General features: G+C 41.0%; 1 protein-coding gene across 1 annotated transcript in view; it reads right to left on the reverse strand.

Annotated features, from left to right (window-relative positions):
• Window positions 1–2,703: 2,703 nt before the first annotated feature.
• The window catches only part of LOC124789886 (solute carrier family 22 member 7-like), a 167,804-nt gene continuing 144,783 nt past the window's right edge, over window positions 2,704–25,724 (reverse strand). The window contains exons 8-9 of the mRNA XM_047257407.1: window positions 20,158–20,345; window positions 2,704–3,274 (exon numbers count right to left, since the gene is read on the reverse strand). Coding sequence (XP_047113363.1) covers window positions 3,086–3,274; window positions 20,158–20,345 — 377 coding nt within the window. The 3' untranslated portion in view covers window positions 2,704–3,085. The remainder of the gene's footprint in view (window positions 3,275–20,157; window positions 20,346–25,724) is intronic.

A 25,724-nucleotide genomic window follows, 5' to 3' on the forward strand; every position in this document is an offset into this window, starting at 1 on the left:
TATAATTGCACACTTCAAGAAACATTCCAAGAAGATGAACTCTTGGAAAGCACCAAATCAACTCCTTGGAGATTTCAAAATTGACCACATAGCCAATTATAGAAGAGAATTTAACACAATGCAAAATATTAACGTACAGAAAAGACTAAAAAACATAAATATTACTATCTTGTTAAGTCTAAAATTAAATTCATCCCAAATTCAGGAACAAATGATAATAAACCTATGAGAAAGAATTTTGAAACCAGGACTTTTGAGGCAGATAGTCAAAATTATTTTAAATCGAAATTGCAAGTTGAGACTTGGGACGAAATGATATCTCAAATGATGAAAGCTGCAGAAGAATCTCTTCCAACAAACACTAAACAGAAGAATATTTGGTGGATTGAAAAGTGCAATGAATCTTTGGAAAGACAGACAAAAGCTTTGAGAAAAATTTTAATCGATTCCGAGACAAAACTACCTGGAAACCTTCAGAGAAGGTAGAAAAATAGCGTCCTACACAATCAGAAACGAAAAGAGACTGTATTGAAGACTCTCCCTTCAACAAATGCCGGTGTACTTCACTCAAAACAAATCCAGATATTATTACGAATCTTTTAAAAGACGCCTGAAAGGTTACAAATCACTCAGTTAAAATTTTCGTGACAATTCAGGGAAATTAGGTACAAATGACCAAGAAAACTGCAACATTTTAGCATTCTACTTTGGAGACGTTCTCAACTGTAAAGCGTCTCCAGAGAAACCGGAATTCAAAACTCCAGAAAACATCACTGCAGAATCACATCCATCAACTCTAAATGAAGACCGGCAGGCTATAAAATCCCTCAAAAACAACAATTGTTCTGGTGAAGATGGAATCACAACTGGACTTTTGAAACTAGGCAAGGAAATGGTAGCTTTACACCTCGGTGCAATGATTAAGGAGATTTGGAGAACCGAGAAGATCCCAGAAGATAGGAGGACGTCACTTATACACCCGCATCACAAAAAGGGTGACAGATCTGTTGTGAAGAATTACAGGGGGATTTTCCTTCTATCTGTTCCATGCAAGGTCCTTTCCAAGATATTACTAAATAATATTAAACCAGTTATCGATGCACATATAGGAGAATACCAAGGTGGATTTAGAAAAGGGAGGATCTGTTTGGAGGAAATTATTAACCTTAAAAACATAATTAGAACACGTGTTGGTCAACCACATGTTACGATGTTTAGTGATTTTAGTAAATCGTATGACTCCATAGATAGAGAAAGCCTCATTAGAACTCTGGAGGAATTTGGAATAGGCTGAAAAACTATAGAGGTAGTAAAGCAAACACTGACAGATACCAAGTCCAATTTCAAATTTCGAGGCAAGGTTTCTGAACCTTTTAAAATCCAAACGGGTATGAGACAAGGGGATGGACTCTCCACAATTCAATTCACCATCACTTTGGAAAAGATTATGAGGGAGACATTGGAAGAATACACACAACAAGATGTAATGGGAATTTCTTTTGGATGATCAGTTAAAGGTCTTACCATAAGTGCACTAGCTTTTGCAGATGATATTGCTCACCGTTCCATAGATATAGCAGACGCAATTAATCAAATAGAAATCTTAGCAAAGCATGCAGCCAAATTATGTTTACAGATGTCACAAGAGAAAACTAATTTTATGTCTAACAAATATAAGGAAATCAAGGAATTGCACACAAATACCGGATATATCGAAAGGGTCAAATACTTTAAATATTTGGGAGAAACAATAACCGATACTGGCATAGAAAAAGGTGTCAAACTTCGAGTAGCTTAACTTACGAGGACACACATTAAACACAGAGGCTGTATTACCAAAAATGCCTGTCTCGAAATGCATCGTTATTACACTACAATACGGTGACGAGAACATAAGTTCAATATGCAGCAGAAAAACTCTCCCTCAAGAACAAAGGACTAATAGATGAGCTCAAGAAGAAGGTAAGAGTAATTATGAGGAAGAGTCTTGGGGAACACAAAAAATTGGAGAAAAATGAGTAAAGATGAGCCATGAGAAGCAAATCTATTAATCCACACGCAACGGAAATGAGAAAGACAAGTCTGATGTTCTTTGGTCATCTGGTGAGAATGGATGATGGCAGTTTAAAGAAGAAAATCTTCAATATTATTCAACAGAAGAAAACAGCCAACTCCTGCTTGCAAGGGATAAAGAAAGACCTCGGTGAACTTGGACTTACAGAAATCGACGCAATGAATGGGGACAAGAACAGAACGGCAACAACTGAATTCGAGGTTTTTCAGGACGCTCCAAAACCAAAGACGAACAGGAAACTAACAGCTGCGCATCTGGAAAAAATGGTAGAAGAGCAACCCGAGAGAAGAGAGAGAAGAAAGTGGACCTTAATAGAATTTGTAACGTGGTCCTTAGTTGGTCAATTCGTGTAAATAAATAAATACACAATAAACACCGAAATAAGGAGACACAAAACCTGGAGCACCGGTATCATGTCTTCAATGTTAAAGTGTTGTGTAGACTAAATATGTCTGGCAGGGAATTTTAACATAGCACTTTAGGAAAGACACATTGGAACTCAAATGAATGACCGTAAATAATGAGCGACATTCCTTCGTAATCGTATATTATGTGACATGTTCACCAATAATCTTGAATGAAATCGTTTCAATAGATGCATTGTATCATTTTGGTTCCTCCCACTCATGATAAATAAAATTTACTTCCTAAGACAACACGTGGTTCTGCATTTCAGAACACAGGTGACACTCTGAGCTATTCAAAATTTTGCAAACAGTGGCAATATTCTCGCCTGAAACTGCTCTTGACTGATACCATTTATTTGCTAAAACTTGTAATTATTTTACTCGATAGCACTTATTATAGGAAATTATGAAGCATGTGCGCTGTCAAGAAATATTTCGCGACGTATTTAATGATCATGTAGACCTATAGACAACTGTCATCTCACATTCTTCCATTATGTTGGCGTAGTCTTCAGCTATGCTAACAAACAGGGTACAAATCTGCACTTTTATTCAGAAAAAGTACGTAAACGACAGAATCGTTTAACGACCTCCCTAAACGGTTTTACGCCATGGCGTACTGTGGAGCTGGCTTTGGCTTCCAGCTCCAGTACTTCTGGTCTTTGCCGAAGATGGCAGCGTCCTGTAATGATTCTGGTAACCTCTGCAACGCAGATTCTGGAAGAAATGATACTGCAACCGCTGTCCCCAAGTTTAGAGCTGCGAGAATGGCGTAGGGCGTCCGTCTGTCACTCTGAAAAAGAGAAAGAGCGTTAGCGAAGCTAATCATAGTTGCGAGTCAAGACAATACCCATAACACGGAGAGAAAAAGAAAAAAACTTGGTTTACTTGAACAAGATCAGACTCTGAAACATTTCCAATTTCTTTACATTAATTTTCAGTTCTGTCACGAATGTCTACAGCACTGAGCTCTTATTTTAACAGTCTTTACGGTTTTTCTATATTAAAAAGTGACAGTACTGAAATTCTGCAACTTATCTTTCACTCTACAGGGCAATGTAAACAGTTACAAACTTATCGACCGACTAAGGACGAGTGTCGGACCATGACTTGAAACTTGTCACTTGTCTTCCCAAAGGTAACATACCGGGTTATGTCACTGCACAGGTGTGGTTTTGAAATCCTCTCACAATAAGTTTTTGATCTTGGCTTCACGAAATGCAAAAGAGATAAGCTTTACGTTCATACAAACTGTTTTACAAATTCTGTGGAGTAATCTTGACCTCTCACTACATAAAAGTAAACTTGGTGCCAACAGACCTTGACGACCACCCAATGGTACCGACCGACCGCCGTGTCACCGCCGTCGTTACTCGATGCGAATGTGGAAGGGCATGTGGTCAGCACACAGCTCTCCCGGCAGTTGTCAGTTTCCGTGATGGGAGCCTCTGCTTCCTCATCAGGTAGCTCCTAATTTGGCCTCGCAAGGGCTCCGTGTACGCCGCTTGCCAACAGCGCTCAACGGACCGGACGGTCACCCATCCAACTGCTAGACAAGCCCCACAGAGCTTGACTTCAGTGATCTGAACGGAATGGGTGTTGCAACTGCCGCAAGGCCGTTGGCGGTCTCTCAATATATATTCTGAGATTAATGTGAACCATTCTTGGTCACTGAGAAATATTGCTATATTTACTTTTTACCTACTGTCTCAATGAATGACACACATGTTTTAAACTTGATATTTATACACGTATCTCTAAATCACATGAGAAATGTTTACGGTTTCAGGAAGATATTGCGAAAATTTACGTAGTTATTCAATATGTCGAAGTCAAAATTATTGAATTTTTGGCTATAGAGTATCTAAAGATAATCTTTCGTGCTATACTACACAACGTACGCAACAGTTAAATGACGTTGAACTGTAGCTACTAGAGGATTATTTATGGCGTAGTGTCACTGATACTATTCCAGTATAATTCATATTCAGGATATGTGAAACGTACAAATAGAAAACGTGCTTATCATGCCATGATCCTGCGAAATACCTACTAAGATTAGCATCGAAAATATAAAATCGTATAGTGCACACGTTCATTCTGACATTTACAATAACTGTAGAGAAATAGCAAAAACTGAACTGTAGTTAGGTACCGTACATTGAAAATGTTTTTTTTTATTTTCTTTAGACATACACTTGCTACATCCAGACAAATTATAAAACTGTAAAAACCGACATTTGTGTCTGTCTATTCGAACACGCTAATCCCAAAACTGGTAGAGGAAGCTTCATGGGCTGTTTATAGGTAACTTGAGTGTAGCTTTGGGCAACGTATAGGTCTTATTTCATCAATGTTGGATCAAGGAGAAGAAAGGCACTGAGATGTAAAAATTTGCGTAAATCAATTGTATCTGTTTATCTTCCTGAAAACACTAATTCTAAAACAAAACAAAAAAATTGGATCATGGAGAAAAGGTATCTTAGTTCGAAGTTTTATCTAAAATACTCCTCCCAGCTTGGTCGTTCAAACGTTTAATCCTTGTGGAGAACTTTAAAGAGCTGATAGATAGCGCCATTACTTTAATAGGACGCCAAACAGCCAACAGATGGCGCAGGTAGCTTTTTCTCACTCGGTGGCAGATTTATTTTCTGAAGTTTACGACATTGACAGAATTAAGCGCCCCATTCTTGCCTTTATGAATATGAATGAAGAGCCAATTTGCTTTGCTAGGAAATACAGACTTATTAATTTCGCTTAGTGTATTATAAACATAAAGACATTGCTTTCTTCTTTCGATAGGTTACAGTTAAATTTGACTTCTTTTCTACGACAGATTCTTTATTTCGCGGACAGAGGCATTTTCGTATAAATACAAGAGCGACCACATTTATTGCTGCATATGGATTTCATAGATTCTCTTTTTATATAAGTAACTAACAACGTTGCTTTGCTTCTTGCGTTAGGTTTTTATTTATTTTCTTTGCTAGGCAAACAGATTTGTTAAGTATTCTTTGTGATTTCGATGATTACTTATTACATGCTCATTTTGTTTTGTTTGCGAGTCAAAATGCCTTGAAACTGGTTGAGTTTTCTGAATGCATCACAACGGCTAAGAAACTGAGAACTCTGTGATCTCAAGAATGCAATGAAGATCGTGAGGCGGGATCTGCTGCAGCTCCAAAACATCAGGCTTTAGTTCGCTCTGTGGAAACTGCTGGCGAAAGTGAGCTGTGACATAACTGTAACCGAGAACGTCATCCGTTATCTCACCGCTCAGAGACATTCACCAACAGAAGATGAAAGTCACTTCTCTCCAACATAACATAATAGAAGACGAAACATTAACGGGTGTGGTGCAGGCAGAATACAAATTATTCCTCGCAATTTACCATATCGCTTTAAGCGTGTGTAATTCCCGGTGAGCGTATGTTAGTCACATAAAGCTATATAAGAAAAAAAAAACAAATCGCATGTATACGACGTCACGGGTATAGCTACAAATAAACGTCCTGGAAACGCCTGATTGCCTTGAACCCAACAGAACCAGGCTGAGTTTATTTCGATTTGATATCGTTACATTATTTATTCGGGTTATAAATAATTCGAGACTTAATGGAACCTATTATTTACTGTCAAACGATCGCTTGGAAAATCTTTGTGAAAGGATTTAAGCTTTTGTTGCAAAGATACTTGCACAGAAGCATCTTCATCCACAGAAAAGGAACAAAGATTACTGTTTGATATCTCGTCGATACCATTAATGAGTAATATCTTTAACGCCATTTATGTTCGGTTATACAGAGCATTTAATATTTTATCTGCGAAACCATATATAACATTTCCTGTTGAAAAGTCTTTCTGGAAAAAACCAACCTGACATTTTGTTAGTACAGCCCACTAATTATTCGATGCTACGCAGTAAGCAGTTCATTTGAGTGTTATGAAGACGAGAAACTGAAAATTATACTCATTAGCACGGACAAGAAACTGTATAAATGGGTAGTTTTCAAATGTGTACCTTCATACATTTTAGCCATATATCTCTACTAACTAGGCTGCTTTCTTTTGTCCCTAAATGATGAATACATCCAAGTCCGTGTCATTGACGTTTCTTTTGAATATTTACAGCGTTTTAATTGTGTGTTGTTGCTTGGTATTCGCAAAGTGTCCGTCCCCGATAACTGAGTGATCAGCGCGACAGAATGTCAATCCTAAGGACCCGGGTTTGATTCCCCGCTGGGTCGGAGATTTTCTCCGCTCAGGGACTGGGTGTTGTGCTGTCCTAATCATCATCATTTCATCCCCATCGACGCGCAATTCACCAAAGTGGCATCAGACCGAAAGACTTGCATGCGGCGAACGGTCTACCCGACAGGAGGCCCTAGTGGTACGGTATTATTATTCGTAAAGTAGACGGGATTCCTGGTCGTACGTCGTATTGGATGAGGTTGTCCGAAGATTTACGAACTGGACCCGAATTCGAAAGTCACAAGTGAAACACGTGCCTAAAACTTCCATGTTAGTTTCCGTAGATGCGAAAACATTCTAACAGCATCGGGACAAAATATAGTCCACCATTTACAGCTGTAGCAATATAGCCAGCAGGATAGCCAATGGTAAACCTGGTCTTGGTCACAAATTCGTAACTATATATAGTTTTTGCTGCGTTGAAACTACTTATTAGACTATTGATCAATATACGGCGACAAAAATTTATCCGTCGTCACGTAAAATCAGCGCAAATTGATGTAGAGTTCGTCTTACGCCATCGGACGAGACATCTCTTCCTCTGGTAATATCTTACTGTCCTGGAAATGAGGCACCAGTATAAATGTACGTAATCTGCATAGCAAAACACCCAACATTCCACTCTTCCAGATTAACTGCTCATGTGTATAGGGACCAAACAGCAACTGAAAAGTTATTGCGAATGAACGATTGACAACAACAATAGTAAAACCACAACTAATTTTGAATAAAGTTCCTTGTTTTACAGCGGAAGGTTTACGATTAAATATTAAAATTGATGAAAACGTCTGACCCTGCAGTTGGTGAAATGCAAAGGTTTTCTTAGCGTTTTGTTACTGAATTCCATTGAGACTCTTTGTGTGGTAGAACAAAAAAAAAAAAAAAACACTCAGGTTGTACACACCGGCAGTCCATCCAGAGGTGAAGCAGCAAACGCACAAGACGAGAGTGGCGTCATGTAGCAAATACACTCCTGGAAATTGAAATAAGAACACCGTGAATTCATTGTCCCTGGAAGGGGAAACTTTATTGACACATTCCTGGGGGCAGATACATCACATGATTACACTGACAGAACCACAGGCACATAGACACAGGCAACAGAGCATGCACAATGTCGGCACTAGTACAGTGTATAACCACCTTTCGCAGCAATGCAGGCTGCTATTCTCCCATGGAGACGATCGTAGAGATGCTGGATGTAGTCCTGTGGAACGGCTTGCCATGCCATTTTCACCTGGCGCCTCAGTTGGACCAGCGTTCGTGCAGGACGTGCAGACCGCGTGAGACGACGCTTCATCCAGTCCCAAACATGCTCAATGGGGGACAGATCCGGAGATCTTGCTGGCCAGGGTAGTTGACTTACACCTTCTAGAGCACGTTGGGTGGCACGGGATACATGCGGACGTGCATTGTCCTGTTGGAACAGCAAGTTCCCTTGCCGTTCTAGGAATGGTAGAACGATGGATTCGATGACGGTTTGGATGTACCGTGCACTATTCAGTGTCCCCTCGACGATCACCAGTGGTGTACGGCCAGTGTAGGAGATCGCTCCCCACACCATGATGCCGGGTGTTGGCCCTGTGTGCCTCGGTCGTATGCAGTCCTGATTGTGGCGCTCACCTGCACGGCGCCAAACACGCATACCACCATCATTGGCACCAAGGCAGAAGCGACTCTCATCGCTGAAGACGACACGTCTCCATTCGTCCCTCCATTCACGCCTGTCGCGACACCACTGGAGGCGGGCTGCACGATGTTGGGGCGTGAGCGGAAGACGGCCTAACGGTGTGCGGGACCGTAGCCCAGCTTCATGGAGACGGTTGCGAATGGTCCTCGCCGATACCCCAGGAGCAACAGTGTCCCTAATTTGCTGGGAAGTGGCGGTGCGGTCCCCTACGGCACTGCGTAGGATCCTACGGTCTTGGCGTGCATCCGTGCTTCGCTGCGGTCCGGTCCCAGGTCGACGGGCACGTGCACCTTCCGCCGACCACTGGCGACAACATCGATGTACTGTGGAGACCTGACGCCCCACGTGTTGAGCAATTCGGCGGTACGTCCACCCGGCCTCCCGCATACCCACTATACGCCCTCGCTCAAAGTCCATCAAATGCACATACGGTTCACGTCCACGCTGTCGCGGCATGCTACCAGTGTTAAAGACTGGGATGGAGCTCCGTATGCCACGGCAAACTGCCTGACACTGACGGCGGCGGTGCACAAATGCTGCGCAGCTAGCGCCATTCGACGGCCAACACCGCGGTTCCTGGTGTGTCCGCTGTGCCTTGCGTGTGATCATTGCTTGTACAGCCCTCTCGCAGTGTCCGGAGCAAGTATGGTGGGTCTGACACACCGGTGTCAATGTGTTCTTTTTTCCATTTCCAGGAGTGTATGATACTGCATCGTTTGGCACTCTGACATTGGTCTGGTGATAGTTAATGTTGACATTCCACATCATGAAAAACACAACTAGTTGAAACTGTCTTGGTATGACGTTCGTAATATCTAAAAATTTAATGATGATCTCGGTGTTATATAAGCGCAGTGACTACTCGTATTACTTCGTCATTATGAAAAGAGATAATAGCGAGAGTCTAGCACGGTCACTCAGCTACAAGACCGAATGAGAATAAACGACCCCGTCCTGCCAGACATCGTTAGCAGTATTTCCAAGTCTCAGATGAAGTAGCAATATGAAGAACTTCCTGGAGAGCTCACAACGTCCTCACTGCTAACTACAGCCTGCTCCCGCAAGCCGTGTCTAGAAATAGCAAATGGCAAATGTTTATTTTGTCAAAGCTGAAAATATGAACAATACGAACTTGTACAAAATGTCAGGGAACAGTGACATATACGGACCGCTGATTCCAAGTGGACTGTTTCTACGTCCGGTCTTGCGTCAAACACGCTTAAATTATCAAGTATACCACGAAAATGTGGAGATATTAGGGATAATAGACAAATACAACCATGTCGCAGTGTGTTTCAAAACGTGTGTAGAGATTAAAATGTATTATCTTGTCCAAACCATCGATCGATTCACCTCAGCTCGGCTATTGGGGAAACGAATACATTGTCTAATTTGTATTAATAGCCGCTAGATGTCAGTTGTCTTCTGTTTTGCTTCGTAACCGTCATGTGTTTTAAATGGATACTCGGCAGCAGAAATCATTTTGTGTTCTCGAGTTTGCGAAGTGCAATTCCACGATTACAGCGCAAGGACGTTTTGGGTGGAGATGTCAGATTGATCCTCCGAATGGGTGCACGAATTTAATCTGCTTTCCTACGTAGTCCTTCAAAATCAAGTCAATGTGTTTTGTGCGATATCCCGACCACCTGTTTACGGCCCACTCTTCTTTGATTGAAACCCGGTTAACGGTCAGCAGTATCTCGCTAAGTTACAATACTGGTTATTTCCGAGTTTGCACGAAGTCAAATTCATTTTTCAACGAGACGGGGCACCCCCTCACTGGAGTCGCCAAAAAACTCCCACAAAACCTGGAAGAGTTGAAGATCCGAGTCCGTACTGCGATAACCTCAGTGACGAAGGATATGCTTGCCCGAGTATGGGAGGAATTTTGGTATCGATGTGATGTCGTTCCTGTCGCTAATGGAGAGCATTTTGAACATCTATAATCTGAATTTGAGAAGCTCGTAATAATATGTGTGTAAAGTTCCATATTCGTATGTCTTAAAGATTAATAAATATATGCATTCGAAATATGTATATTCTTTTTGAAACACCCTGTATATCAAATAGTGAATTCCAAGAGGAAAAAAAAAAAACAAAAAAAAACGAATGTACGACTGCTGAAGCAGAAACAAAACTGAAGTAAATTGTGTACACTGATACGTTCTCCATCTCCATTTATACCATAGGTAATGCACACTAACAAGTTTCCTCATTGCTTATGTAACTTTTCCCTTCTTGTTTGATACCGAAGCAGATGGCCAAGGCTACTCCTGTGATGTTTCGAGGAGACGTATGACACCGACGGTTTGGATTCATCACTTATTAGTGACCGTTAGCAGCTCAGTTAATGTAGCAGTGAAAGGAAGTAAGAAGATAGAGCTTCCTCACCAAAAGCAACTACCGTTTCAGGAAGTGAGCACTTTACAATTATACGGAAAAGGTACTGCTGCGGTGAACTCTCTCTCAATGTCATAATCGCAGCTGAGGAAAATACCTTGCAACGTGAAAGATGAGAGCGGGGCTACCTTATAGATGGAACGTATTTCTTGGACTCGAAATAGAATACTAACTCGGAGTGATATATTGAGTGAGGACCAGTTGGAGTATTTCATTGAGAAGACAGGAAAATGTGAACCAGACCCGCAAATCACTGTCATGTTCGGATCCGAGAACGGATGATTCCAGCAACGAAAACGAATTTTCATGCCACTGTCATAGTGAGGATTTTGCAAAACCTTAGCAATTTTTTGGCAACTCTATTGTCATAACGACGGTTAATCGGACTAAATTACCTTGAACTTTTCATTGATATATCGATGAAATATTCGGAAAGATTCCGACTTAGGATATCATCCTGAGTTAGTATAGTAAACATATTTGGCTCCCAGGAGGTCTTTTTAGTCAGGAGCGACCCCTACCCTCGTCTTTGCGTTCGAAGCACATACTTGAGCTATGATTATAGGATTGAGACACTGTTTACTGCAGCAATGCATTGTGTGCTTAGTTCCTGAAACGGTAGCTTCTTTGAAAATTATTCCGAATTTTCGTGCAAAAGCTGCGTCTTTCGACTTTCTATCGCTGTTGAGTTAATTGAGCTCTAGGCGTCACAAGTCAAATGAGGAATTTTAATCCTCCGTGTCGTATGTCTCCTGGCAACTGCCCTTGGGTACCCGTAGTCTTCTGGTTCACGAATATCACGCTACATCAGTAACAACAGAGGACAGTGTCTCTGAATACAATCTAAGGAAATGTCACTGGTACAAATCTGAAATTTGTTCGTTATGTCCGTATCAGAAAAGATGGAAGAAACTACAGAAGCAATGAACAAATAAAAGAACAGATGAAAGCATACAACTCATATTTGACCATCAATTCTTGTTTGTTTCTACTTCAGTAGTCATACATCCAATTTATTCCTTAGAATGAGAAATTTGATTTACTACTCTCTGACGTCAAATATTTATTGCACAAGAATCTAATATTGTACAGATATTATATTGTCATTTTTAACTTGAACTCTAAAAGTTTTATTTTTTTCATATATACCGCCACAGCGTAGTTTGGTAATTGGCCGATAGTCAGCGCTAGTCGCAAACATGGCGAGTTAAGGTGAGGAGCTAGCATTCTGTATGTTGGAGTTCGACAAAAACAAGTGCGCCACAGCTGTTAACGGATGTTTACAGCCAAGTACGGTAAGAAGCCACCAACAACGAAGGCCATTTACCACTGGAACAACAAATTCCTTATGACCGGTTGCTTGTGCCCGGCAAAGAGAGTGTCAGTTAAGTGAATGTGGAGCGCGTACGAGAGACATTCATAAGGAGTCCAAAGAAATCAGTGAATCCTGTATCCTTGAACTTGAAACGACTCCAATGACAGTGTGGAAAGTCCTGCGACAGAAGCTGTCTATGAAACCATTCAAATTGGAGCTAGTGCAGAAGCTCAAAGACGACGACAAAGAAAAGCGTTTAGAACAAGTAACATGTCAGCCTCAGTAGCAAATAGAAACCTAACTTTACCCAGGGGTTAGCCAAAATAATTTGGCCTTCTTCAGAAGCGAGTGACACTAAACTACTGCAAGCCAAAGTTTGGCCATGTCAAGTATACACTGTGAAAAGTACTTAAACCGACAAACTCTTGGAGGTTTTAGGGACATCAAAACCAATATTTTTCCCTAATGTAATTTTTTCCTATGAGGAGTATTTAAACCGGTAGAGGAAGATTTCTCTGGTGGCAAATTAATTAATCTAACAAACACTTTTCCATTTTTGTATGACCAAGAGACAACACATTAACACAACCCAATTTCAATTACGTAGATTTTCAAAAATGTCTCCATTGACAAGAAAACAAAGGTTACACTGCCGGATCCTGTTCTGACTAACACGGGCAAAAACATCAGGAGTGTCCTGAATTGTTTCCCACACAAAAAGTGAGAATCGAGCAGTCCATGGTACAGAACCACCTCTGCCAATCCACGTGTCTGGGAACCGTCGGTCCAGGAATCGACGCACACGACGACTGAAATGAGCCGGCGCCCCGTCATGTTGGGACCACATGCGTTGTCTTGTAGGGAGCGGGACGTCTTCCAGCAATATTGGCAATGCTCTGGCGAGAAAATTGTAATACTGCCTGCCATTTAATGGCCTAGGTAGCAGATACAGCCCAATTAAACAATCCCCAACAACACCAACCTACACATTAACACAGAACTGCACTTGATGTGCGCTAGTAACTGTGTCATGCGGGCATGCGGGTTAGCCTCACTCCAAGCATGCTAACTGTGCATGTTAAAGATTCCATCACTCCAAAACGTTGCTTCATCGGTAAACAATACAAAGGATATAAATGTAGGATGCATTTCACACTGTCCCAGGTACCACTGCGAAAACTGCGCTCTGGATGGATAATCAACTAGTTCCAGGTTGTGGACACGCAGTAAGTGAAACGCACGTAACAATTGCTCTTGAAGGACTGTTCTTATATACGTCTGATTCGTCCCCATTTTACGTGCAGTTGCATGAGTGCTGATTGAAGGATGCCGCTCTACATGCTGTAAGACAGCTTCTTCAAATTGCAGCGTTCTTACCGTGCGACGGCGTCCCTGTCCAGGCAATCTTCTAAACGATCCGGTCTCACGCAGACATTGGTACACAGCATGAAATGTCGTATGATGCGGGATACGGCGATTAGGATATTGTTGTTGATAAACCCGCTGTGCAGCTCGTCCGTTGCGGTGCGCTACGTAGTACGCACCAACCATATCAGTGTACTCACTCCAGTTGTATCGCTCCATTAGTAAACGGAGACAATACGCTACTACACTGGTGGATAGCAGTTGCCTTCAACTGAAGAGCGTAATACGTCCTTCAACAACTGATGATTGTAATACGACCTCTAACAACTGAAGAGCGTAATAAGGCCTCCACCGGTTTAAATAATCCTCATAGGGAAAAATGACATTAGGGAAAAATATTTGTTTTGATGTCCCCTACAACCTCCCAAAGTTTGTCTGTTTAAATACATTTCACCCTGTATAACTGTAGCACTGAAGTAACCAGTCATAATTTACATTACTTGGGCTGAAGAGTATCGGCAGCCCCCACTGCGCGGACGAGGTGTCACTTTGTTGTTATGAATTTATTTAAAGGTTACCACATGGACCGGGAAATAGCCTCCGGCATTTTAAACTTTTTATCACAAACATTTATCGAGCTTGAGTTGCAAATTTTAATTGATGTTATTATTGCTTTGGGCTGAATCCACGTTAGCCCGGTGCCTTACCACTCCCTAATAGCTCCTACCGTACCAAACAGTAAAGTGTTTTATACTATCCAGAGCGGTGATCAGTAGCTGACGCTAACGGCAGAAGGCGAGGAATTGCAGCGCCTCTGCAGCAGCCGCTATCGGTTCTGAGCTAACAGGTCTCAGAAAGCTCTGGTGGATCTGGCGTTCAGTGCAGACAGTCGGCCAAGAAATAAATTGCAATAATTTTGTGGGACGGTACTATTATTACCGGTGTGTCAGATTATAATAATGACTTCAGAAATCAAACGAAAGGTGCTATAAAAATTCAGGCTAATTGTGGTAGCGATTGCGAGTTACTGCATTTAGATGACACGTGGTATCCTGGTATACCACGGGTGAAGCCGTCGCCGAGCAGCTCGAAGAGAGGACAAGACTTGCTCCAGAAAATGCCACAGCCTACAGTGATGCCGGAATTAAAGTGTATTGTCATTTCTGCATATCACGATCGGCGCGGACTGAAGCTCTTCGGTGACCTGCCGCCAACCGGGTTGTATGTCAAAAAGTGTACGTACTTGGTACGAATAATTCACTTGCTATTGTTTTCATTATCTCTTATTACACTAGATTAGCAGTTTATTTCAATGAAAGCGAATAGTATAAGCCTTACTTAAGGTTCACATGGTGCTACAAACCGTTAGTGCTCTTGGGTTGCCGAAAGACGATATCGCCAAGGTGTGCTTCATATAACTCTACAAAACGATGGAACATAGTACGATGTTCCTGTCGCGATTCTGTTTTTGGAGAGGATCTTGTGTTTCATGACTTGCATGCTACACCCTCAGTTGTTTGTTGACCATGCTCCAATCTAATATTCTCCAATATCTATTTTCCGCTACAGTTCTAACCTCTTGCAGTTCCCTGCAATACCATGGAAGTTATTCCCTGATGTGTTAATACATGTAAAATTCTGTCTCTCCTTCCTGTCAATATTCTCCCTACGTTCCTCAACAATTCTGCGGATTACCTCCTCGTTTCTCATCATATGAGTCTGCCCAGTTTTCAGCGCCCTTTTACAGTACCAGGTTTCAAACGCTTCATTCCCCAATTCTCCGGTTCCCCGCAGTCGATGCTTCACTTCTTTAGAGTCATGCGCTGCTGACTTCCACTCTCATAAATTTCTTCCTCAAATTAAGGCTAAAATGTGATAGTGGTGGCCTCCGTGTGGAAAGGAATACTCTCTCTGCATGTTCTGACCCGGTTTTACGTCATCCTTGATTTGTTCGTCATACATTATTTTGCTTCAAAAGTGCATTTCGTCTGCTTCTGGGTTCCTAATTTCGATGCTAATTACATCACTTATCTCGTATTTGTTAGTCCTAATTACTTTCATGTTTCTTCTGTTTACACTCAATAGACAATTTGGTCTCTATAAATTAGTCATACTTCTTCGCTCTCACTGCAGAAACCAAGCTCATCACTAAATCTTCTCTTTGATTTCCTTTCATCCTGTGTGTTAATAACACTCCTGAATCTCCGTGTCTTACAACGTTCCCAATTCATTTACTTCAGTCTTGCTTTTCCATTCTAATTTTTCCTCCAGGGTTCCGATTAACAATATTTTCTTTCTTTCCCTGTGCTTTACATCTGTTTTTCTGAGAAAATCGAACACCTTGCACAAATTTACATTTTAGAGCGGTTGCACTAGGTCAAAAAATATTAGGCAAGTGTTAAGATTTTTTGTAGTTCTTGTATCCTTTACCAGCGCAAAGCTATCTTCTATGGTGCGTTTACAGTTTTTAAAGTCAAACTGATCGCTATCTAAGAGACGCTAAACTTTTTTTCCGTTCCCTTGCGATTATTCATCGGATCTGCTTTGGCGTCTCCTGAAGAGAGCTGATTTTGTCCCATACGCCATTTTGGCTAAACGGGAGGGTTAGATGGTTTTACTTGTCACCGAGATACTTTTCGACCGATGTCCAACGAGAAGTTGATGAAATACAACAAGGGGACAATATTACATTTGGAGGCGGTACAAGAAACACTATAGGAGATGAGGAATAGAAAACTAGCTGGACAAGATAACATTTATGAAGACCTTGTCTAATATGCAGGACCTCTGTTGTTGCGTTTATTAAACAAATGTTGGAAATGAGAGGTGGTAATCACCTTATGAAGAGTAGAAGAAGTAATATCTCTCTTTAGAAAATGAACTAGATCTGCTTGTGAAAACTGTAGTGGAATAAGCCAGTTGAATCCTAGCTATAAATTATATGCACAAGTAATTAATAACATACGCAAAAGAATGGCTGACGTGCTCATGTGGAAGGAGCAAAAGGTTTCAGAAAAGGATGATCATGCTGCGACTACAGTATTGTTGTAGACGAGAATGTAAGTTGGAATCTTGTAGTGCATTTGTAGATTGTGAACAGAGTGAACGGGTACATACTATGAAATATAACGGAAAAACGAAGTTATGCTAAGTGATAAAATTTTGTCCTTAAATAAAGAAATTTTAATTGATAGAGGGAAAGAGCGAACAGAACGAACAGTAGTTAAAATATAAGCACGAGAAGAGTACTGTCGCTCACCCACCTTATTTAACACATACATGGACGACACTATGGAAGCAAGAAGGTATGCGAGAAATAAAATTAACTGCACATATTCAAATACTGTACTCTTTCCTTAAGACCAAATAATTTCGGAAACGTTTGGTAAAGCTTTACAAAAAATAAATGGAAAACGTCCAGTACTTTCTAACATGGTGCTAAATGGAAAATAAGCTGAACAGGTGTCTCAATTTTAGGCATTAGGCTATTATATAATTGCGAACATGGTATTGGTATCTACAATAAGTTACAGAAAACTGAAATGATATGTTGCACTATACATAGCAAATCAGCTAATAAATCCACCTGTGCTCACATCCGGAAGTGAGAGTTGGACAATAACTAAGAAAGAACAAATAAGGATACTGTCAGCCTAACTGAAATTTTCTGGCAACGCAGAAGGACGTTCTGTGAGAGATCAAGAAAGGGATTTTGAAATTACCGGCCGCGGTGGCCGTGCGGTTCAAGGCGCACCAGTCCGGAGGCACGCTGCTGCTACGGTCGCAGGTTCGAATCCTGCCTCGGGCATGGGTGTGTGTGATGTCCTTAGGTTAGTTAGGTTTAAGTAGTTCTAAGTTCTAGGGGACTAATGACCACAGCAGTTGAGTCTCATAGTGCTCAGAGCCATTGGAACCATTCGAATTTGAAATTAGGAAAGAATGAGATATTTTCCATGAACGCAAGAATAGATTACGAGATAAAAAATGAAAAAGAATATTGATAGAATGGGCTGAGAGCATAGAGAGACATGTTATAGACAACTAATTCAACGGATAGAGAGATATGGAAAGATGTAGACTAAGGTGGATTTTGTGAAGACGGAACAGGCTATAAGTCAACTCCTTGAATTGAGGAAGAAGAAGAAGAAGAAGAAGAAGGAGAAGAAGAGAAGACAGTTTTAACTCTAAGTGATGCTGTAACGAACCGAATGGGGTAACGCAGTGGTTAGCACCCTGGACTTGCTTTCGGGATGACGACGGTTAAAACACACGTCCGGCCATTCAGGTTTAGGTCTTCCGCTATTTTCCTAAATCGCTTAAGGTAAATGCTGGGATGCTTCCTTCGAAAGGGCAAGGCCGCTTTCCTTCACCATCCTTCCCTAATCAAAGCTTTTGTGCTCCGTCTCTAATGACCTCGTGGTCGACGGTACGTTAAACATTAATCTCCTCCTCCTCCTCCGTTGTAACGAACATAATGGTATACCAAAAACAGGAGTACGTTCTGTTCCAAAGTACAAACATGCGAATAAGCACAACATCATACCAAAGCTGACACGGATTGTATACCACAGTTAGAACTGCTGGGATTATACGAGTATAGTCAATGAATCTTTGGAAATTCGAATGTGTATCAACAACGTGAATAGAGATGTAGGGTACGCATTCAGCAATGCCTGGAAACGGGTACTTAGTACAAAGAGACCCCGAGTCACATTGCCAAAAAAATGGTTCAAATGGATCTGAGTACTATGGGACTTAACATCTGAGGTCATCAGTCCCCTAGAACTTAGAACTACTTAAACCTAACTAACCTAAGGACAGCACACACATCCATGATGGAGGCAGGATTCGAACCTGCGACCTTAGCGGTCGTGCTGTTCCAGACTGTAGCGCCTAGAACCGCTCGGCCACCCCGGCCAGCCCACCCTGCCAAAAGTTCTCGCGTTGCTCTGGGATATTTTTCAGTATTATGGTGTATGTGTTCTGAAGTCTCCTATGGCTAGTTGCAGAGTGACAATGATTCCATGATTTCATCAATTCATTAACCTACTTTCCTTCGTTTCTGTCAAAATACTTGCACAGCAGAGAGTAAGCCTACTGTACCCATTCGGTAATACGTACGACACAAAGCTTAGAGTGAAACTCTTGGACTAACGTGAAAGTACTGTGATGTGACTCAGTAACTGCTGGGAAAGTCCGGAATAGTGTCATGGTTTCGCTCGTACATTGTGTTGTTTGACGTCATACTGTAAGTGCATACTGGCCAATTCATAATCAGTAAATCTATCCACACTCCTGCTTATCGCTGTTAATATGAAAGTAATTCCACCAGAAACACATACCCGCGACAGAACTGGAGAGTAATGAATGAGACCTTAAGGACGAAATGTAAAGTGGACGTTCCTACTTTCAACATCATCTACTATGGATGAATGGAACAAGTTTGTTTCCAAACTAGACACGCAGCGCTTATCGCCGATATTTGCAGTGTTCCGCAGATCTTACCAGTGCGACCCACATACAGAGATCAGGTGCATATCAAACGACACGCAGTCACTTCGCGACTATGACAACCTTATACCGAAATGCTCAGACGGTATCCCAGTATACACACTGATGGAAACTAAGCACTAGAGATTGACTTCGCTGATTCAGATGCAATCGTTGTCCGTGGCGAACACTAACACATCCTTAAGGTCATAATAGTTAAGGTACTTCTCTGTCACTCACTGCTTTTCTCATGAACTCACCGAAACAGCGGATGATTTCATAGAATTAACTCTGCGAGCGTATAGAGAACATTTATTACAGCCTCAGAGCCGGTTCGAAGACTTCTTTCTCTAATGTATGTTCCTTCCAGGTTGGTTCACTGGGTTAGACTGTATGTGTTGCTTTTTTTATTATTAACTCGTCACTGGTTCTCTACGAAGCCACGAAATAAGGAAGAGGTTTCCCTAAATAACTGGGGCAGTGGCTACGTAGGGGGAGTGATGACAGGGAATATGTATGATACTTTACAGTTAATTTACCTAAGATTACTATGTCTTCAGTGGTGATGAGACGTACTCTTCATGAGTGTAGCTGGTATGGGACTTTCACGTTATCTTCAATACTACGCCTGACTTATTATTGGAGTAACGCACGTCTTTTCTGATATCTCTAGAAAACAATGCCCCGTTTATTGGGAGCATATTAATGCAGAGCACACAGAGGGTTGATGAGCATAAGAATGTAGGCCTTCGTGGCAGAGACGTTCCGTCGAATACCCGTAGCGTCTTATGATCGACTGTTTCGTCATTCTTGCTGATACATTCCAATGGGAACTGACTACCACCGTAGCAGGAAGGTCAAAACAGAAGCGCAAAAATGCAACACCTATGACACGATATCAGTATATAAGACTTTAGATAACAAGGAGATACGCAGTAAGGATGGTTTTCGTGAAATATTTGCTCAGGAAAATCTGGTAAAACATTCTAGGTTGGGTTGTTCTTACTCTCGTTTCCCTTCTTTTCCTCTCCTTTCCTCTACGCCTCACTCTTCTCCTACTGTGTCTTTAGATAGCATATTGATAACTGACATCATTTGGGGGTCACTCACGTAACAGCCAACGAAAATAGGCGTATAGATTCCACCGTCGTTTCTCTTTACTTACCATGAGGGCCACGTATGGCAGAGCAGACATGATGATGGCAGCTGCGGTCCACTCGACACAGGCCGCGATCTGCCGCAGACATGTGGGGTGCACCTCCACACTCTGCAAGTTGGCCATGGCGATTGTGCCCGTCGTGAAGAACTGCGTTATCACAGCCATCACCGTGATAGGCAGTCCGATGATGCCAGCTGAATCAAAACATACATCACAGCAGTTACGAGAAATAGTTAGATAATGACAGTAGGACACACGCACACGCACACTGTAACCCATACAATCACTAATGATTCCTGCTGTCCAACGTGCCACAAGCGAGCCTATGTGATACGAAACCTTGTCACTACAAGACGATGCAAATTAGAAAGAATTAGAGATCTTGCTAGAAGCGGCTGCCACTAACGGTTTCAGAGCGGAGCCATCAAAAAAATAACTGGTCAGACAAGTAAAACAGTCATAGGAGTTATAACTGATGAGGCTACATTAAAAAGAGAAAGTTTGATGTACAAAGAGTCTAAGATCACTATCTATCCTACTCAGGTGCGGTCCCTGTCAAAACAGTACAATTGTTCAAGAAAGGTAACGTACGTATCAGTGTTGATACACACAAACCGTTCAGAAGGAGAATCCGACACAACACGGGCAGAGCCAACCAGTAAACTGGGTATGTTGTCTGCAGAATTCAGTGTGGCACGTAACGTTGTATTGTACAAACTGCGCGACCGTTCAGTGTTGGATGAAAAGAACGTATCAGGCAGACACAGAGAAGTAACGCTACCTTCAGTAAACAGTTAACTGAGGACAACATGAGGACATGAATTCAATTTTGTAGATATAGCCCTTAAATTCTGCATGGATTTCATAAAAGTAGAATGATGAACCTTCTTGAAGAAACAGAAATTTACAACTAGATCAAAAAACGTCCAGACGACGTGCTTAATGGTCACACAAAAAAACTGGAGATTTTTAGATAAATTCCAATCGATTTTAGGGTTGATTTTAGGAAACTACAAGCAGGACAATACACATTTCGTCCTGTCAGACTAACGTCTATTGAATTATTTGTACAACAACGCGTGTAGCTAGATCTTATATTGCGTGATGCTTCTCAAGAATTTTATTGTGTCCTATTGCTTTTTATGATAATGAGCGGCTTTTATATGATGTAAAATATTTTGACAGTCCACTATAAATATTATGAAAGCAGTGTTAGAAGGCAAATTTTTGTGACAGTCTAAGTACCGTGAAATTGTATGACCACATTTACACGAGTTTCTTGCCTGTTTACATTATATTTCAAAAACTAAATGGTGGTTAAAGAGCATGTTCTGAAATTTATGAGTGGGAAGTATATCAGCACATACTATTACCTTAATGTGTTATGCTTAGTTTTTAATTCTTCTGTACCATATGTCCATTTGTGGGCATTGCAGTTAGTGAGACTCTTAGCTTTTGTGATGTTTGTCTAATGCAATGTATACTTCTTCTTCACTGTTATTTCAACTCCTTCATAGTGTGTGAGGCACAATAAACCCGCTCTCCAGCCAAGGAACTAATAATAACTCATTAAGATTTCAAAGAAAACTAAATAAAATGTGAAATACTTACAAAAGAATTTTAAATTGTTAATGGTGAAATTAGTGAAAGGAATCATACAGGTCGTTACAAAAGTGATATCGACAAACTTGGATATGTTGTAGTTGGTGTTGCGAGGAACAAATTGAGGATAAACAGCCGGGTCCGCAACCGTCATCCACCGACGCTGGAAGTTACCCATAGCAGCATCTTACACGAGGCCACCTCTTCGACAGCAAACGTTACTTTGTACGCTGATCGATCGTAGGTGGAACGTTTCACAATGCTGTTCGTCGTTCAGTTACTCTGTCACTATTTGAGTTGAAGAAGATGTAGCGAGTTGCTGCATAGACAGGTCTTGTATATTACAAATGCAATCGTATGCTGCCTCTGTGGAATATAGTTTCGTACACGGGTTTCATGCCGCGGTTTATTTCTCTCTTGTGTAGCAAAGAACACACCAGACTTCAGTGATTTTGGTTTATAGCACGCAGTACACATACACCGGGTTTTTGAGAGTTCACTGTTGCATGCAGTGTCGCACAATGGTCGAACGATCGCAGCTCGTCATATTTGACGGTTCTCGAGTACACAGGCACGGATCGTTGTGGATTACTGTGTTCTAAGGTTCCTTACCGATCCCTCAAGGTCTTCCTGAACATTGAGAGTCACAAATGTCAAAACGATCCCCCTTAAAACCAGAGAACCATTTTCTTGTCACGCTCTTCCCAATGGCATTATCGTCATACACGGAGTAAATGTTGCTGTCACTCCTCTACTGAAGTCAAACAGAAAAATACGTCGAAAATGTGTTGATTTCTCAACTTGGCTCGCCAAATCGTAGCGTTCACTGCAGCACTCATCATCTCGAGATGGCAATATGTAAACTCAAATAGCAAAAGTGAACTACAAATAAAAATGTGACAACTGATAAATAAACCATAGGAAGCGGAATGCCAACATGAAAACCAAAAAGCTACGAACTTATGCACTAAACTTATTTAATAAAATATTCATAGCATACAAATAATCGCACATGTCCAAACTGCAGTTATAATAATAATGTGGAAATTTTACGGATTGTGGTTTACACAGCCACTAACTCAGCGTGTCACCTTATGTGCAGGGTTCTACGGGATGTGGTTACGTTGGCGTATTACGTTACTCTGTTTAGATTCGCAATTTGCTCTAGGTTTCTGATATGCTGTGTTGTAGCAGACAAGGTGGCGGAAACCATGGACTGCCATTCTGGTAATCACGTGTCTCATCGATAAGTCATCCTTCGTCCATGATCGGTCAGTCATTGCCTGTGTGCCATAATATTCTCTTGGAATGTCATCTCTTTTTTCCTTCAACGTTTTTGAAAATGTTTCCGAAGTGTAGGTGTTGGACAGGATAAAGTTTGTTCCCTACGTATTCAAAAAAGAAATATACGAGGCTGGAATGCATGGTTTTGCACACGCGATTGCTTCCATTATATACGTCGCCTTTTTCTTGTGTTGTTAGGTTTTTCAATGTGAGATGCGGTCCGCCAATTTGTATACCATACAACAGTATTGCGAGATTTTGGCTCTGAATAGTGATATTGCGGTCTCTAGGAAAAGGAATCTGATATGCTGAATTGCAGTGCTTTCCCTTTTACATGTTTTGTGAAACATTTTGCACTCCTTTGTATGGTTACACCAAGGTTTCCTCCACCCCTTACGAAGATAATTGCCGGTGCGAGTGTTTCTCCTCCATTTATGAGTACAATCGGCTCTGTTGTTACTGTATTTGTTTCGAAATTACATTTAATGCCAAGATTTTTCATATCGTTTATTACTACTCGTAGCCTCGTAATATCTTGCGAGATTACGCCCATCCTTCTGGGTCATTATCCTATTTGTTCCGCCACAATGATAAACAATAATAGATTTAGTTTGTGTTACGGAAGTGCTCCATTTTATTTTGGTGTTGGCTCTGATACTGAGAACTTGCCTGAGCTTCTTACTTTGTTCCATCATTGTAGGCCTACTGCACTTATGATCTTGATTTTCCATAGGGTTTCCTCTAATTTTTTGTCACTAGCTTTATGTATATAAGATCAAAAACTTCTAAAGTCTACTAATACTAAGTGCGGCTTTTCTCTCTCTTCAAGAGATTCCCATACTTACTTTAACAGGAATTTTACTGCGATCACAGAAGATCTACTTTTCTTGAATCCAGTTTGGTTTTTGGGAAGGAGGTCATTGATTATTTCTTTCATTCTTTCCCCTATTACCCATATTTTTGGAGTATTTTGGAAGGTAATTTTTCCATTGCTATGTCTATTTATTTGGTGAGGTCTTTGGGGTCTTCTTTCCCTTCACATTGCACTTTCATTATTGTCTCCAATGTTCTGTAGTAGAGGCTATTTCTGTGCACTTACTCTAAAGTTCTGTTTACAATGGTGCCATTAGTATGTGAAAAACGGTATCCCATTTGAGTCAACTGATATTTCAAAGTACTGCACTGAAAGGCTGTTTGAATGTTGCGGGGGTGTGGTTAAATTTAGTGGAGCTAATCTTCTAACTGTTGTTATTTATAGATCCCCAGGCTCAGAATTCACAACATTTTTGCTAAAGCTAGAGGAGGTTCTTGGTTCACTTCATAGGAAATAAGAAAACTTAGTTATATGTGGTGACTTCAGCATTAGTTGTATAAGTGATTGTGGAAGGAAAAGGATGCAAGTAGACCTCCTTAATTCATATAATCTTATGCAAACCGTATTCTTTCCACCGAGAGTGCAAGGAAACAGTAGAACAACCATTTTTGTTCATTCCTCATTACTTGAAGGGCATTCTGTCAGCAAAAAGGTGAATGGCCTTTCAGATCATGATGCACAGATTTTAACTCAAAAAGATTTTTGTGCTGCAACACATGTTAAATATAGATATCAACTTTTTAGGAAAGCTGATCCAGTTGCTGTAGAGACCTTTGTAAACCTTATCAAGGAACAAGAGTGGCCAGATGTTTATAGTGCTGATACTGTAGAAGATAAATATAATGCTTTCCTCAAACTTTTCTCGTGCTCTTTGAAAGTTGCTTTTCGTTAGAACGTTCAAAACAGGGTACTAGCACAAACAGGCAGCCTGGGTGGCTGACTAGAGGGATAAGAATATCCTGCAGAACAAAGTGGCAATTATATCAAAACGTTTGAAATATTCAGAATCTAAATGCAGCAGCCCATTACAAACAGTATTGTAAGGTGCTTAGAAAAGTTATTAGGAAGGCAAAAAGTATGTGGTATGCAGATAGAATAGCTAAGTCTCAGGATAAAATTAAAACATATGGTCAGTCGTAAAGGAAGTGGCAGGTCTGCAGAGACAGGCCCAGGACAGTGCGTAGTGGGAGTATCCGTGTTACTGATAAGTCGCATATATGTACAGTATTTAATAATCACTTTCTGAATATAGCAGGTGAACTAAGTAGAAACCTCGTCCCAACAGGGAATCATATAGGGCTCGTAGAAAAAGGTGTTCCGAGACTGTTACCAGAAATGCTCCTCCATGATACTGACAAGAGGGAGATTGAGTTAATAATTAAATCACTAAAGACCAAGAACTCTCATCGATATGACGGGGTATCAAGCAGGATACTGAAGTATTGTTCTATGTATTTTAGCCCAGCACTTGGCCATATCTGTAACATTTCCTTTAGGAGTGGTCGATTTCCTGACCGATTAAAGCACTCAGTAGTGAAGCCACTTTATAAAAAGAGACACAGGTATAATGTTGACAATTGTAGACCTATTTTTATGCCATCGGTGTTTGCTAAAGTTATCGATAGGGTGGTATATACAAGGTTGCTAGAGCATATAAATTCACATAATTTGCAGTCGAATGTACAGTTTGGTTTTAGAAATGGTTTAACAACTGAAAATGCTATATTCTCTTTTCTCCGTGAGGTTTTGGAAGTATTAAATAAAAGGTTCCGAACGTTAGGGATTTTCTTTGATTTAATGATGGCTTTTGACT

The sequence above is a fragment of the Schistocerca piceifrons genome, chromosome 3 (genome assembly GCF_021461385.2).
Source record: "Schistocerca piceifrons isolate TAMUIC-IGC-003096 chromosome 3, iqSchPice1.1, whole genome shotgun sequence".
NCBI lineage: Eukaryota > Metazoa > Arthropoda > Insecta > Orthoptera > Acrididae > Schistocerca > Schistocerca piceifrons.